The sequence below is a fragment of the Bactrocera neohumeralis genome, chromosome 5, assembly GCF_024586455.1.
Source record: "Bactrocera neohumeralis isolate Rockhampton chromosome 5, APGP_CSIRO_Bneo_wtdbg2-racon-allhic-juicebox.fasta_v2, whole genome shotgun sequence".
Classification (NCBI taxonomy): domain Eukaryota; kingdom Metazoa; phylum Arthropoda; class Insecta; order Diptera; family Tephritidae; genus Bactrocera; species Bactrocera neohumeralis.
The window spans coordinates 1625900-1642984 of record NC_065922.1 but is presented as its reverse complement, the minus strand read 5'-3'; the positions used below and the strand labels follow the sequence as shown (position 1 = coordinate 1642984).

Genomic DNA, 17085 nt, shown 5'->3' with positions numbered 1-17085 from the left:
TTCTGTTTATTGTTTTTTTTACTGTTTCAGTTTCTGTGTTACTGCTGTGCTTCTCTTCGCTTTTCCTAACTAGTTGGGTGGGGGCAAAAAGTTTACTTCTTCAAACTATTCAAATACTAATTAGGGCTAGTACGCTTATACATGTATGTATGTATGTAATTGTTCTTATGTTCTTAATTTTGTATTTTTTAGGTTACATAAATCCAATTATGGATATTGAGCGGAAATCAAATGCAGAGTTGACAATGGGGAAAGGACTTTTCGTTGCCGAAAAATACCTGCTTGCTCATTTGTCTCTACTTGCTTAGTTTTTGCGATTTCGCTGCAGTTTTTGTTGTTTGTGTTGCTTTTGCTGTGAGTGATGTTGCTGCTGCTGTTGCTGTGAATGATGGTGATGGTGGTGATGTGAGGCCGATTGGCAGTGGCTGTGCTTGCAACTATCGGCGCTGCGCAGAACCTCGGCGTACGACATCTCCAAATTCTTCAGCTGATTTAGTTCCCTGGAGAGGAAGCTAGGTCGGTACTCAAGATTGCTCAAATCCATTTCTCGTCCCCGTAATGACGACTGCGTGCCAGGTGAATTTAAACTGCGATTGTAAATGACCATCGAGTTGCCACTCCATTCATAGTGTGCGCCGCCAGAGCTGCGTGAGGAGCGTGGTTGATCGGAAGAGGTGTTCGCCAATGGTGATTGGACATATGGACGAACATCACGTCGTTTCTTACCACTCGCAATGAAAAAGCGTGGTGGTGACGGCAGCGTGGCTGGAGACTCAGAGCGATCGCCGCTAAAGTTGCGATTCTTACGACGATTTTTCTTCTTTATGCCTACCCCCACTGATAGATATTCGAGCGGTTCCCGTTTCAATGGTGTCAGAACACGACCATTTTCAACTATTGGCGATTTACCGCCAACAACTAATGTTGTTATAGAAGTGCCAAGCAGCGATGGGGGTTGATTTTCTTGATTCTTCTCGATGATGTGCTTCTTCGCGGTCTTGCGTTCCAACTTGGTTATACACTCGGACATGGCAAACGATTGTTCGGACACCGCTGATGAAATAATGCTTTGTGCGTCATCTTCGAAACCTATTGGCAGCTCCTCATTGGCAGGTGTCACTGGCGGCACCTTGGCGGCGGTACATGTACTAGTAGCAGCTGGTTCGGTGTCGTCGAGCAAAGGCAATCTCTCTCCCTCTTCCTTATTAGTAGCCGCTTTCTTCAGTACCGCGAAAATCTCTTTGAATAGTTCCTTGTATTCGGGACGATTACGGAAATGCGATTCAATTGGACTGGCATCATCATAAATACTAAACTTGCACACCTCGCCATCACCGATAGTGCAAAGAAAAGAACCAGGTCGGTTTTCTGTCTGCGTCGACTTATTACTAGTTTCATCGGCATAACCAGAAGAAGAAGTTTCCGCCTCTGAGTATTCAGTAGGCGTACGACCGCGCATATCCTTCGTACTGTTCACTATTTTAGTGGTGTTGGCATCATTGGATGAAGGTAAACTAGAACCGCCGCCATTTTGCACCTCGGCAGCAGAGGAACTGCCAACTGCCGAGCCAGCACCACAGCTCTCATCAGCTGCGGTCTCATCGGCAACGGAGGATAGCGTGTGCGACTTTTGTGACTGACTAAATTCACCCGACGATTGGAACTCATCGGCGAGTGACATCCCGTCACCCCCACTGCCACTGCCACTGCCGACAGCGCCGCCCATGGTAGTATTCTTGCGCACGATAGCCGAACATTGAACCTCAAGCAAAGCTTCGTATTTCTCTACCAATTCTCGGTACGGGTTTGGGCTGCTGGGGATACTCAGATCCAATGAGTCAGCAATGCGTTGAGATACCTGGAAAACGGTGATGGACAATTGGGTTGTGTTATAGTTAATAGGCGAGCATGGCATTACATGTTGATTTGACAAAGGCATAGTTCGTTTATATTATTATTTAGTGATTGTTTGTGTTGAAGAAAGCGTATAGCGTTCTTCGGAAAAGTTATGTAAGTATATGTGTGGGGAAAAAAGGAAGTAAAGTACAGTTTTAACAATAGCAAGTATAACAATGCCGGAAACGAAATGTAATAGCGAAGAAGAAACCAAATCACACAGAAATCATGCAAAACTAAGGGCAAATATAAACGCATAAAAATACAATAAGACAAAACTAGTTCAGAGTATGGCGACGTACACCACTTGTCCAGCTGTTCCTGCTTTCTGAAATTCCTAACGGTTTTCACCCAATACTCATGCGTTCGTATACCAAATAATTAAACAATGCAGATATTATATTTGTCATCATATATTTTTAATTATTAAATTATCACAAAACCTTTCCATTGCATTATATTAGCATTAAATTCACATATATCAAGAACATATTTTTCCAAATTATAAAAAAAAACTTCTGAACACAAGACCGATACTGAGTGGCAGGTGCACGTGTATGTAGAGTTTGAGAGGAAAATCAGATGAGAATTGAGGTTAGAAAATTTATAAATACTTTAGTAAAATTGGGTACTGCTCTATTTAGATCATTATTCGGGGAGTTAGCATTCAAAAGTTTCATTTCGCCATGTTTGTGTATAGTGTATTGTATCTAGAGAAGGTCTCATTAACTTTTACCTTTGAAGGGTTATGGGTGCGATCGGATCAAGTTAATTATTTTAAAACAGTCGTGTTAATACGCTCGGAACTCGCGCTTTTTATTGAATGTAAGACGCTTAAAATTTTGGAAACTAGTAAGCCTATTGCCGTGTATCGAATGAAGCAAAATATACGTGGCTCCTCAGTCATGAGCAGGCGGTATTAGTAAGTAATTGTGAGTAATGCTGATTTTAGTAGATGTAATAGTGTTAGTGAACATTGAAAGCATAGGTGGGGGCGGTTGTGGTCTTGCGTTCTCTTTTTTTCTACCTTAATAGCAACATAAATAAATACATAAATTAGTTTTACTGTTCTTATAAATACTTGTAAGTGTGTGTGTAGGCACTGGACCGGTTTCGAGTTAAACGAAAATTTTGCCATCTACAACTAAAACTAGGATGGACACTAAACTTAAAACAATGGTTGGCACTAGTGAAATTAAATATGGACACTCCATAACTTTTGCTTTGCCATGTATCCTCTTGAACGGAATATAGGTAAATTGTGTGAGTACTTTTACAATTGCATTTCTCAATTATAGTAAAATATTAAAAAATTGATTAACACAAAAATTAATAACAAGAAAAATGGCGAATATTAACAATGATCACTTAGGCTAACGACCGTCTAACGGTTTACTGCTCTAACTATCTATCTAACGTTATATTTACTTAATTAAGAATTAATTACAGATAATTTAAATTTGATATATATGTATGCAAAATACATATACATCTGTTAGATATGTACATATTCAAAGGATATGTATGTTTGTATGTATAGGAAATGTATCGAATATGCTCTCGTCGCATATCTATGCCAGTAAGTTTGTATGTAATAGCAGGTAGGTAGGTGGTAGTCAAGTCATGTGATGTGTACTCGTATGTACATATGTATAAGTATGTATGTAGCTTCGTGACAGCGTTATATGCCTCGCATTTCAAAAGGTCAATGCGAAGTCTTCATCATCTGGGATGGAACTAATCAGACGGCAAATGAACAAGGCGGGCCATTGCAGAAATTTCGCAATCCAACATAAAACATTGAATTTTCTCATGGTCTTCTGCCAATGCTTTAGAAGCATTGAGTCTAACGAGAGTGGCAAACGTTCTTGCAGGTACTTTGTGTTGGCATTTGAGCTGCAAATCGGACAAATCGTCGTTTTGTCAGCCTTGAATTAGAAATTAAAGAAAAACAGAAACAAAATATTTGTAAAAAAAACAACAAAAAAACAGCCGAAAAACACACATGTAGAAATTATAAAGACAGTAAAATTGTTTTTGTCGTGATGCAAAAGTGTTGGTGAAAATACATACAAAGGTTAGAATAAGTAAATTTAAAGGAAAGCGCTTAGACGGATGACAACTGCAGTCGGAGACACTGCTACAGGCTTGCGCAAACATCAGTTTTTACAAACTTTTAACACATTAGGAGATTAGCACAAACAAAGTAATTAAATGTTAGACAAGTAAACACAAAAGCACACACAATACATGTTGTTGTTATACACACAGAAATGCATAGCATAAAAGAACCGAAACACGAACTTCGAACGAAAAGAAGCGCTATGCCACATTCACCCAGCTTTAGGAAATATGCAAATATATTTAAAAATATTTGCTCATCCAATGTTTTCAAGGTTTGTCCTTTAACCTTCGTATATCGAAAATCTTCAAAAAATCACCGAATTGTGAAAATCAGTATCAGAAACTGTTCCGGATGGATACGAAGTCCCTACCTCTTTCGGATTCAGATAAAATCGAAAATTAGTAATAAAATGAAACCCATTTTAAACACTAATTCCTTACTGTGCAAGCAGTGTGAACGTGGCATCAGAGCTCGAGCGACGCTCCTGGCGGTGATGTGAGTGTGAATGGATGGATTGTGACAGACAATGAATAGAAAGGTGTGAGTTTTTAAAATCGAATATAATTTTATTCACATAAAAATGAAAGATGCTTCTAGTTTAATGATAACCAATGTATAACTACAAGCTAAATAAACATACATGTATATTTGTAAATATATTCAACGGTTAATATAGTAATACCATTAGTAGCGTCTAAGTGTGGTAAGTAGCACAATTCTTAATAGTAATCATAATAAGGTAGATTGCTTGTCGTTGTGTGCAAACACTTTCTTAATATTAAAGTGGCAAGAAAACTTTGTACTAAATATTAAAGTTATGAGAAACGTAAATATGTAAACGCAACTTGAAATAAATGTGATAAATGCAAAATGATTCGTAATCTTTTAATTAAGCGAATTTGAATGATTTCTTAAGTATCGATAAATACACAACCATTAACGATGATATTGGTGATAACAATTTTGGTTTGGAACGGCACTTGGGGTGAGTAGTTGGCTGAGGTTGGGGAAATTGGTGGTTCTAAGATATTGGAAAGAGTTTGTGTTTGGGTTTAGTGAAAGTGATAATATGTTTTCCTTTTCTCGTAGGCGAATGTTTCAGCTACAAGAGCAAATATAATGGCTTCCCCACTAGAATATTGAAGTGCGCGCGCTTGCGCAGCCAGCCTCACCATCAAATGCATCAATGCAAATGTCATAAGCCTCGCATTATGTCAATGAGCAGTGTCTTGAAATAGAAACAATTTCTCACCTTAATCGATACACCGGGACGGTAGGCGGCCTGTGAGCATTCGCTACCGTTATCAAGCAAACTTCGCTCCTCATCCTCGTGGTACTCCTCAGTGGGGGCTAGTGACGACTGCTCGTCACCAATGGTGCCACGCTCCTCAACAACGCGCATGCAGCGACTGCACATCTTTCCTTGCCTGCAACACAAACAACAGTATAGTTTCCAATTTGTAAATAGTTTTACATTCATCCGGCCACATCATGACCACTCACCGCACTTCATCCAATACGGAAAGCTCCTCTTGCATTGACCGCATCTCCTCGTTGGGACTATTGTTCGCCAATCGGCTTTGCAACATTTGATTCTCTTGAACTGCATGGAATGGGTATTGGATTATAAAAACGAACAAAATAAGCCATCTACTCACTTATGGCCACTAGTTGCTCTTCCAACTCTGTGCAACGTTGTTGCTCGGCCAAAAACGCCTTTTTCGTCATCTCTAAGTCATTGACAAGCTTTATAATTTCTTCACCGTCATCTGCGCTGCACACCAAGTCACTCAACGCCATCGAATTGTCATGACTCTGGTGGGCGCCGATACTCGTTGAATTAGCTTTGCTGTCCGCGGGCGCCGTCGATCGGAACGCAAAACTACAGTTCTCAGGCGCCGTGGTGTTGGCTTCAAAGCACTATTGGAAAACATACGCAAAATCAATCATATATGCATATTAAAGGTACAGTTAGGACACAGAACTTACCACTTCACTGCTGTTTTCGTTGCTATTGCTGGTTGAACTAGGCTCTTCGACCGCACTACCATCCAGCACTCCATTGTTCCTATGGGAGTCATTGGCCAGACCGGCGGCATTGCGTCTCTCGTTGGCACTGCTGAGACGTTCGTTCTTTCGCCGCTCCATTGAGAGCGCTTGACGGAGCTCCTCCAATTGTTTATTGAGCTCATCTTGACGCGCCTCAAGTGCCTCGATATTTTGCACAAGCCTGTGGTAGACAATTGAAATGGAATGGAAATGACCAATTTGCCTAATCAACAGCATCCAACTCACGTTTTAATATGCTTCTTGTCGCTGGTATTCTCAGCGGTCAAACGCTGGTTGGCGCGCTCCAGATCCTGTATGCCAATATCCAATTGCTCATACACTTTCAGACGCGTGTCATTGACCTCGCGCAATGCGGTCGTGTGTTTCTTCAAGTACTATACGAATGAACAAAAATAGAGACAATTAAAAGTTTGTTCTTATTATTTTCTTTACTTTTGTTTTTAGGAGCGGAATGCGATACGTGGAATGGGATATGCTATTTTTGCATCTCGACACCGCGCAGTTTGGCTTGAGAGTGCGGAAGTCGCCCTCTGCTGACGCGGCAGAGACATCAAGGCGCATTCACGCGCTAATGGCGTGGCCTGCAGCCGTCAGTTGTGGCATACCTCGCTCGTGTCATCCACAGGCGTTCGTGCGTTAAATGGGTCAGTCGCGCTTTACTTTACTTCTCCTAAATGTGCTTTTGGCATTCGATTCATTTTGGTTGGGCAATGCAAATAATAAAAACAAATAAAAGGCTTTTACACATGTTTCAGCTGCAACCAACGGTAACAACAACTACAACGATAAGTAAACTAACAAGCAATACAATTGAGCAACAACCACAAAGGAGTTATATTTGGCGAATTTGCAAGTTAAGACACTACTTTCCACTTGAACACGGAACACAGCCACGACACACACATTCGAACAGTGAGTCCGTGTTTGGAAAAAACCAAAACACAAAATTGAATATTTTAATTTCAGGTGAAATTTCATGTAATCGAAAATGTTTCAGATGGCAGCAGCGCCTTCAGCACCTCCAGCATCTGTGGCGCGCAAACCGGCGGCGAAACGCGGCCAACAGTCACGCCTGATTGAGTTGCAGCTATTGTCGTTATTGGCGCAGCTGCAACGTCTTTTTCTTGTAATGCTTAAGTCGGTGGCGCCTCAGGATTTGTGTCGTGGCAACTTAATGAAGCGCAACCCTCTCACGCGGCGCATTCAGAGCGGCACAGCACATATTCTCGTAAATGGACAAGCTTACATACACATACACACATATGCCCGAATTGGAACATAGCTGTTTATATGAATGCGTTTAATGCTTCGAGTCGCCACGGCGTTGCACTATGATGCCTGGCACTTTTATTTCCCCAGCCATGCAAGCGTGCGGTACCGTTATGCACTCAACTCAAACGGTTTCCGACCTAAATGCAAGTTAATCGAAATCTCGAGGTTGTAATCGATTTCAAAAATCAATTTGCGCAAAAGTATTTACACTCAATGTGAATTGCTCGCAATGCTTGTGAATAAATCTTTAAATTTATTCATTGAAACTGAACCTTATATGCCATTTTTGTTAGAAGAGACCTTTACCAATTTTGACAACAACAATTTTATAAAGAATTCTGACTTTTAAATGCTACTCAGCCCTTTCGAAATAATTCGCGAAATTCCGATTAGGGCGAAACTCTCTATAATGCGCTTTCAAGGAGAGCAAGGAGGACCGAACTCAAACTAAATCTTTAGGCATCAGAAAAATGTGAAAATTATCTGGAAAATAAACTGTCTAAACACACAAGGGTTTTTGCATGTACAGTGTGCACGTGTTTGAACATTCGCCTATTTGTACTCCATAATTGGCCCCAATTAAAAAATTTAAAGCAACGAACGCCGATACAGCTAGGAAACTGCTAGTCATGTCCTCCGGTGCTGGAATGTGGTTGACCAAGTGCAATTTACAACTGCTGACTGGCGACTGGCGGCTGGCGGCTGGCGAATGACTGGTTGGCATGCATAGAATTTGCAACGACAGCAACAATAATATGCCAACAACATTAAGGATACCTACTTCTTTCCTACAAACTCGTATGAAGGCATATACCGACATACCTCCACATCAGCGTGTATCAATATGTAGTACATTTGGTATGCATGTAAGTATGCATACGGCTATCCAGTAGTATTCATGCGTCTTGTTTTTAGCATGCTCTAATAACAACAAAAACAATATGAGAATTGTTCGTGAATACATTGCATACTCCTGCCCGTTCCTGTGCCACATATTGTTGTGTGAATTTTAAACGACTGTCAGCTTGCGACCGAGCCACGCACTTAAGCGCCAACGGTGTACCGGACAGGCAGCGCCCGGTTGGTGGTCAATGATTTGATTGCTAAAGGCCTGTGGCTGCGGGCCGGCGTTGCAATGGCCGACGTGCGCCACCATACGCCATACAGATAATGAATCTGGAGTAGACACTTACGTGCTGCGGCAACTGCTTGCCACAACTACTATTTACACATCAACTTACCACAATTTCCTGTTGCTGCTCATCGATAGTACCCTTCAGCTCTTTGACCAGCGACTCGAGCTCTTTATTGCGCTCCAGCAGCGTTTTGCCTAGCTCCGCGGCAAGTTGTAAGTCTGCAACGGAAAAGGTAAAAAAACACGAATCAGCAAACAAGGAATGTTATATAAATTTGCATAACAGCAATCTATGATCTGGCATGTGTATAAGTGTGTATTAGCGATTTGCTTTAAAAATAGCTGAGAAATTTCAATTTAAATTACTCGAATCGATATTTATTAACACAATTTATTTGCTACAACATAAAGGCAGTCAATTAATATGCAACAACAACATACTTCATCAGACATCGTAGCTGCAGCCAAACCTCAACTTGGTCATTATTTCTCACTGCAGTCGAGCGCATAAATATGAGAGGTCAGCTACACTCCAACGGTGTACACGGCGTCATACGAGCACACACCACTGCATCGCCAAGCCGAAAACGCCAAATATCAGCCACAGAGTTCGCCAACCCATGCCGGTGTTTTCGTAAATCCATTCAAGCGAGAATTCCAACTGACCCGATTCGGCGAAGAGCCGAGGTACGAAAATGTGACTGCAATGAGCCACACACAGGCAGACGGCATAACTTCCCCCAACAACCGCCGGAGCGGCCGCTCTCAGATATGCAGGTTAATTGAGTTTGTTTAATTAAATGGGGCGCGGGAGGAATCCAAAGTCATTTATTTGTTATTCGTGTATGTGTGCAAGTGTGTATTCAAACCATTTGAAGATCGAATTATGGGGTTAGGAAGTTGATTGCTTCTCGAGGTGGAAAAAATAGCTATGATAGTGATATATGTATGTATGTATGTGGGAAACAGCTTCATAGGTTTGTTCTTCTTTTATTGTCTTCTTTCATTGTGGATTGGTGGCCACGCAAAAGTGAGTTTTAAAATGCATCGGCCTTAAAGTTCGTATTTCAAAAAAGAAGCTATTCAAAGGAATTCAATTCAATTATTTTCAACCGAGGAAAGACAAAAAAATTAATTTACCAAAGCCGTGCTATTCGCTTCCCTCTGAACGATTTATGCCTTCTGTCTAGCAACACGGTTTGTACACTAATTAACAAACAACGTAATGAACAAGCTCGAATTAGTTTACTACATCGCAACAGATAGGTTTTTATTGAAATAAATAAAAGGAGTCAAACTTCTAAGGAACATTAAATTATGAAATACTCCAAGCCTTTCAGCAAACTTTTATTTAAAAGCTAAACAAATTATCCTATATAGTAATAGAAGTGATCGCTACCGGTAACGTGATTACGAAAAGGTTACTGTTCAAACCCACTTGTTAAATACAAGTCTGTAAAACGGCAGAACTATAAAAAAAGTTAGTTAAAACTATTATTAAACCAATGTCAAACGGTAATCAATAAAAACACCGGAGAGGGAAACATTTACCTTCAATAAACTTTCCAGGCAAAGATAAGCAAATGCCATGAACAACTATTCAGGTGTTCATTTCTACAGAGTTTTCATAAACACATACGAGCATTACAAACCATACTTTATTTTTTAACCCACCCATCAGAGAGGTGTTTGCATATTTTTCCCTACTCGTTGTATGTACATATGTATGTGAAGAAGCGATGCTTTAAACACTCGTAAATTTTGCGAATTAAATAAAAAGAAATTCAAACTATCAGCAATTAAATTTTCCATTTACTTCCAACTTAATTTCATTGCGACTTCTTAACCTGCGTATCATCACTTGCCACTAACGACTGACTGCGGCATCAATTACAAATACACACACACATCCACAAATACAAGTGAGTTGAACAAATGCGACTTGCATCGGCGACGTTCGCAGGTGACCGCTACACAGCGCACCCGACCATGGTCCGACCGACCAGGCCACACAATTATCGTCGACAGCAGAGCTGCGCGCGTTGCCACTTAATCGTGCCACACTTGGCAACCACCGTGGACACTAACGAGACTTGCATATGCATATGTCGATAAAACTAAGGAAATACGACAAGCGACAGCGAAGAAAGAGGCGCGCGTGCATAGGTGCATTTGTGTGCATGCGTGTGTGAGAGGCAGCAAAACGAAGCAGACAAGAGATGTGGAAGCCGCAAATTTGAGTCTTGTATGTGACCTTTCATGCTTATTACACGTCATAATAGTACATGATGCCGTTATTTGTTAATTTTATGACTTTGGATTTGTCTCAGGAGTGTAAGCAGCCACCAAAGGCTAAGCATATTAGATACAATTAACCGACAATGATTAATGAAAGTAGTAAAACGAACGAACGTGGAGAAACACGCCCTAGAGATGCAAGCGCATGTTGCAACATGCATCTGGAAGCGCCCTGATCAAAGGTAAGCGCTGAAGAAAATGAATATGCAGCCGCTTTATCAATTTTCATAGCTAATGTGCTAGATATTGTTCCATCACCGCTGGAGAGTAAAAGACTCAAGCAACTGCGAACTATCCGAATGTCTGTCGCGAAAACAAAGAGAGGAATGCATTTAGTCCGATTCGTCTCACCTTCGGTTCGGTTCTCGCTTAGGGCGGAACGCAACCGGCCACTGAAATGAAAAGTGAACGAAAAGTGCATTGAAGTCAATTTAATTAAGCCCATCCGTGTTGTGCTCAGTCGCAAGCATGTAAGCAACACATTTGCGCATGAGGCGCGGCCAACAAGACATTATTATCGGCTGCCGGCTATCTAAGTGCTCTCGCCCGTTGAGCTGCAGAGCCTTTATCTTTTCACCTTGACTGCGGCACGCACTATGGAGCGTACTGACACTTCTTTAGGCTTTGCAAGCGCAATGGCTTGCCAATCAAAAGCAAATCAAACACTCTGTCAATTTTAACTGAGCAGCCAAGTTGTCAAGGAGACCGCATTTAATTTAGTGGTTTCACATGCACCTGAGGTACTCGTGGGTTGCGAGTGGAGGGCAGTGGGCTGCGGGCATCGCTTAATGCCAGCAGTTTGTATAAGGCTATGTGCATCCATAAATCTTGTTTTCCTTGTCTCCGCAATTACGTATGCAATATTAACGTGCCGCACCTCTCGCCACAACAAGCCGCTACTTACATTTTCTTTAACGCGACGGCGCGTCGTGCACATTTTGAGGAGCTACTGAATTATTATGGCATTTTGTTAAACCATCAATGTGGTTATTGCTTCAGCGCTATGGTCGTTGCGTCCCGTTTATCGCTGACTGTTGTGCGTAATGCGCGGATTTCATAATAGATGCTGTCACTGAGGCATAAGTGCGCACGTAATAAGCGCGCTTTGATTTTATTGCAGAGTTCGTACAAGAGCTCGCCGCGCATCGCCCTCCCCGCCCAACGTATGCATCTTCCGCTATGCACACCATCACGAACACCTGTGCGACGCGCTATTTTGTCATTGTGCACATTTACACCTAATAGATTTATGTATGTACGTGCGCATGTGAAAGTGAAAGTACAAATCGGCGCGACTGAAGGTGCGTGTTTTTCACCATACCATTTCGCACAGACGCAGATGCTGAGCCGCTGTCGATTGTGTTGTTATTGAAGTCAAATTAAGGAAACACGTTAACGCGCTGAACGCGGTGAATGGCAAAGGATTTCCATATGGAGCCAATATTCACGCAAACCATGGAAATATGGGGATGACCGCTTCAAGTCGCGTTCCTCTCTTTGGTTTTTCCTTTCGAATGGTATTGCAATCAATTTTCACCAAACAACTGCTTTTATAGCAATAGTGGCAAGCCACACGACACGTGGCCGGTGGCAGCTTAACCGCTGAAGCGGCTTTTGTTGAAAGACTAATCTTTCGGATGCCGATTTGGCAGCAAGGATAGGTACTTTTCTATCTTATGATTACAAATTGATCTGGTCGGTGCAATCAATCAGTATCACCTACACTCGCCTACACTCGCCACTGACCTACCAACAGTCATAGGCGTCAGCGTATTCGATAGCATTTTATATGGGCTTGGGCCCAACAATAAAGCTTCCAAGCAGCAAATCCACTACACTTCATCCGGCAAGTCACATGTCGTAATTAAATCGAAATCACTGCAAAACTTCACAGTCTGCAACGTCGATGGCGGCGGTATCTCCATAATTGCGCAATGTATCCGACATGTGCGTCCCACGCGGGCGTTCACTTTATTGCCCAGCTCTGATGAGTGTCAACACATATACAGCAGGCCCGACAATATAGCAAACAACAATGCTACATATAGTCTTCGCCCTAGTGTATTTGCCTTTTCCAAACGATTATACCGAGCTTCGTGGGCGTGTGCCAGCTTGCAACACTTTCTGCGTATTTGTGCACAAGAACTCCCAAGCAACACCTCACACATCACCACATGACATTCTAGCTAAAGCACGCTTATTCTCACTCATTCAAATGGAAAATCGAGCGGTGGGCCATAAAGAAACCCAATCAGGCCACATTCCATTGCATTCGAAGCGCACATAATGCAGCATGTCCACATGAGCCGCAGAACTAGCAAATTATGCATGTACAAACTCGCGCATGCGCAAATGCCATTAAATGCCTTATACATTGTTTTACCGTTTATTCTTTGCCACAAAGTGTTTTCATAACGCTGTAGTCTTGAGGTAACTCTGCAAACCCACTGCTACTCGCTTGTATATTTCGCCAATGGGGTCGTCGGCAAACTCGTTGAAAGATATGGGAACTGATGCAAACTTCCAATCGATGGGTGTCGCCAGAACTTTCTAACGCGGTATTTAACTACCGTTAGAATAAGCAATTACAATACACTCCACAGTTCTTTTACCAGCAAGTATGTACGAGTATATAGAAAAATACATGTAGGTGAATGGTCGAACCTTTTCCATATATTTGGTGTTACCTAAAAATTCGAATTATTTCCTTATCTCTCAAAGATTTTTCCACACAAAACAGGAATTAAAAAAACCAAATAACCATGTAATTATGTAAAAGAGTATCCTTTTGCCACTCACTAACTGACGCATCGAAAATCTTAAATTGTATCTCCTTACAACTCGCATTTTCTTTGGAATACATACATTTGAAACTTAAACCTGGAGTCTTTTTCGTTAAAGGATAAGTCAAACATATTTAGCCTAAAGTAATCCGATATCCGAAATCTCGTCCGCTCCGTTTATTATAATAAAGTTGCGAAATATTTCACTTGCCTTGTGAAAGTATCTCTTTTATTTGATTTTATGATATATACGGTATGTTTACTTAAATGATTATACTACTTGTATATATGTACTTAAATGACTTGCAGTTGGCGGACTGAAATTAATTAATTAAATAACAAACTTTCAATGAGAGCTTTACAAAGTAGCACAAGCAGCGATTTTGTAACATTAGTTAATTATTAAAAACATTTAATACAAAGAATTGTTTATGTTAGTTCAGTAATGGAACTAATTATTACCATGAAGCCGCAGCATATGCTTTCGTTTTTGCTGATCCCATCCACTTAACCCATTTTGAGGTGAAAAAATTGCTAAATTTCATTTACCTTGTTATTTCGTATGTTAAAAATAATGAGGTTTTCTAGGACCACCTTCAACATGTCTGTATTTTAGATAGAAACATATTTTTATTTGGCAATTAATGGAGCGATTTTTCGGGTTTAGGTCAAACAATATCGTGATTTTTTTTGCCACATAAAGTGATTACTCGTCTGGCTCGAAATTAATTATATTGTAAATATCGATTTCCATTCTTAATTACCTGGGTCACACCGAAGGTTCACATTTAGGTTATGTATTTATTTGGTGTGCGAAGAAGAGTGAAGAAGCGAAAAATGTATGAACTTTCTAATTACATGTGACTTTTACCCAGACATGCTATTTTCGGCTGGTGGCTTTTTAAACAAAAACGTTCGATCATTTGTCATATTGCAAACTTTGTCATCTGAAAGACGGAGCACAATCATCAAGAAGAGACGGTGTTATGCGAAGAAACTACATATGACTCAATTCTTGTGACGAATCCTGGTATGGTACAAATGAACAAATTGAATAAATAACTCGTAACAGAGTTTAAATTTATATGTAGACTTATCTACGAATACAGAGGATGCTAGATAAGCCAATGGTTCGTATGAAATCACCGATAAAATTCGATAGCTGCGAGTCAAGCCTTTACCTTTAATTATATTAGTAACTGTGTACCTTTGTATGTCAGTGTATTTGTTTTAGACAACCAATGTAATTAAATGGTTGAAGAAATCAAATTTCTTTTCCATAATTGAACTGTGTGTGTCGTAATCGCTGCAAACTCATTTAAATATCAGCAAATGAAATCGACTAATTGGAAACAAATTCATATTTCCTCTTATGACCATTTGGATGTGATTATTCAAAAGTTCACTGACTAGCTAAGACTAAAGACGCTATCATTCCACTCAGCCTTATACGCACCAATTATGCAAGAGTCGAAAGCTCTCAAGGCATCCAGCTAATGTACCGGTTTTAGCTTCAGCTTCATATGAGTAAAGTATTTATGTATGTATGTAAATTGCCTTCGACCATTGACTGGTGTGATATGTTTTTGAAATTGATGTTTGTGTGAGAAAGGCACAAATTTCACTCACGTGGATACGACACCAATGGAGATCGGCTTAATGTTAATTGCTTCCGGTAATGGTGACAAAAGTGCTCAAAACTGATTTACAAAAATAGCGAACTCGTATAGTGTTCAAATGTATTTTTTTTTTTTTTGAGTTCCCCGAGAATGACTCCGGCCTTTAGTGTGTGCGTGTGTTCGATTTCCTTTTCTCTCAACGAAAAAGAAATGGAAAGAGAAATTGAGAAACCCCAGCTCAATTTGCATTCGGAATTTAGTGGAATGACTAATTCATCTCTGTGTATTTGTGTGATATGTGTATTATACTTTATGTAACAAAAAAGCTGGTAACATTCTAAACGATTCTACCAAAGTCTTAAACAAGCAACGGCAAAATCTTTTTTTGTCGATTTTAGATTTGATTGGTTCTGGCCGATTTTCGCATTCACGGTCCTGTGCACTATATTGTTGAGGTTGACATATGGCAGAAGGCAGTTAAAACACATATTCGTAGTGCAAAAACAACGCAAAAAAAACCGAAAAAAGTGAAATTTTAAAACAACAACAAGCCCGTTGTCTCTTTGGCTGCTTTCACGCGATGGTTTGACAAAAATTCCACCGGCATCTTTGCACACTAAGCTCTGGTGCAGCACAGCAGACCAGAAGGTATAAAAGTTAGCGTGACTTCTGTGCGGTGTTTAGTTAATTTGGATTTCGCCTGCAAATCGAGCGTTCAAAGTGTTAATTGATCGTAACACATTCGTGAAAAAATCAAGCAATGAATTCAGTGCGTTGCGTTTCGTACTGCTGGTTGCTGGTTGTGGTCTTAGCTGCTACAACCAGTGCCGCTGATTTAGACACTGAGTCCGATATGGGTGTTATTGGTATACCTCAGGCACTTTCGATTGAAGGGCAAGAAGCTGAAGTCCATGAAAAAACAGTACCAAATGCGGAAAGTGCGGTGCTACCACAAGAACCTCAATTCGAAATTATGGAGTTGGCAGTGAATGACAATGACGTAAATGAGTTATTTATGTTGCATGATGATATCAACAAAGAGGCTTTGAATGTTAGTGCAGCAGCAGGTGGTGCAGCATCGTCGATGCAGACAACACGTTTGGGACGTAGTATAGAGAGCAGAGCGCAAGAAAACAGTGACGCGTTGAGTGATGAGGATATAAATAAGCTGGTGCAGATTATATCCTTCCCGTCGCAAGCAATGGGAGCACACAACGAGAAGAACTCTCAAAGCGCAGACGCCACAGTAAACGAAGACGTTCCGGCGGAAGTAGAGCCACGAACTAACCGCAAACGGGGATCTCGTGCTCTGAACTCTCGCGGCTATTACATTCTTGCATTCTCGCCTATCAATGGACCACTTGCGTCGACTTACACCAAATTAGACATCATACCAGCCGAAAGAGCGTTAGATGGCGACTTGGCTGTACGGAAGGCGAACAAGCAACGCGCTGATAATGATTTGATGATGTCCGGAAGCGAGGTGGATGAGGCGCGATTGATAAGTATGAAACAATTTAATCGCTACGTTAGGCGCCTAATGAAGCAAATTCGCAAGGGAACGCGCAAGATACAGCGCAAGACGCGATTCAAGTCAAAGCGCGCTAATCCTGAGCCAACAGTGGAAAATTTCCTGCGCAAACTGTACGCGCAACGGGAGGTACAGAAGAAAAAGACCAGTTGGTTCAGCTGGTAGACCACTGCGTTCAAGTTTAAATTCCTTATTCATATTTAATTTAAGTTCATTATTTAAAATAGAAATAAAAAGAAGTTATTAATTATTGATTAAAAGACGTTTGTCACTTCATATGTCACTTTCTCACTATTGAAGATGCCAGTTTAGAAAGGAAAAGCATAGCTTACATGCCTCACACATTTTCTCGCACA

The 17085-nt window shown here is 40.9% G+C and overlaps 1 protein-coding gene across 5 annotated transcripts in view; it reads right to left on the bottom strand.

Moving 5' to 3' along the window:
- Nucleotides 1–17085, bottom strand: part of LOC126760222 (uncharacterized) — a 52729-nt gene continuing 35644 nt past the window's right edge. For all 5 annotated transcript variants that reach the window (XM_050475685.1, XM_050475684.1, XM_050475686.1 and 2 more), the window contains 7 exons: nucleotides 8605–8717; nucleotides 6317–6465; nucleotides 6011–6251; nucleotides 5680–5941; nucleotides 5525–5624; nucleotides 5274–5448; nucleotides 1–1858 (listed from right to left, as the gene is read on the bottom strand). In XM_050475685.1, coding sequence (XP_050331642.1) covers nucleotides 305–1858; nucleotides 5274–5448; nucleotides 5525–5624; nucleotides 5680–5941; nucleotides 6011–6251; nucleotides 6317–6465; nucleotides 8605–8717 — 2594 coding nt within the window. In that variant the 3' untranslated portion in view covers nucleotides 1–304. The remainder of the gene's footprint in view (nucleotides 1859–5273; nucleotides 5449–5524; nucleotides 5625–5679; nucleotides 5942–6010; nucleotides 6252–6316; nucleotides 6466–8604; nucleotides 8718–17085) is intronic.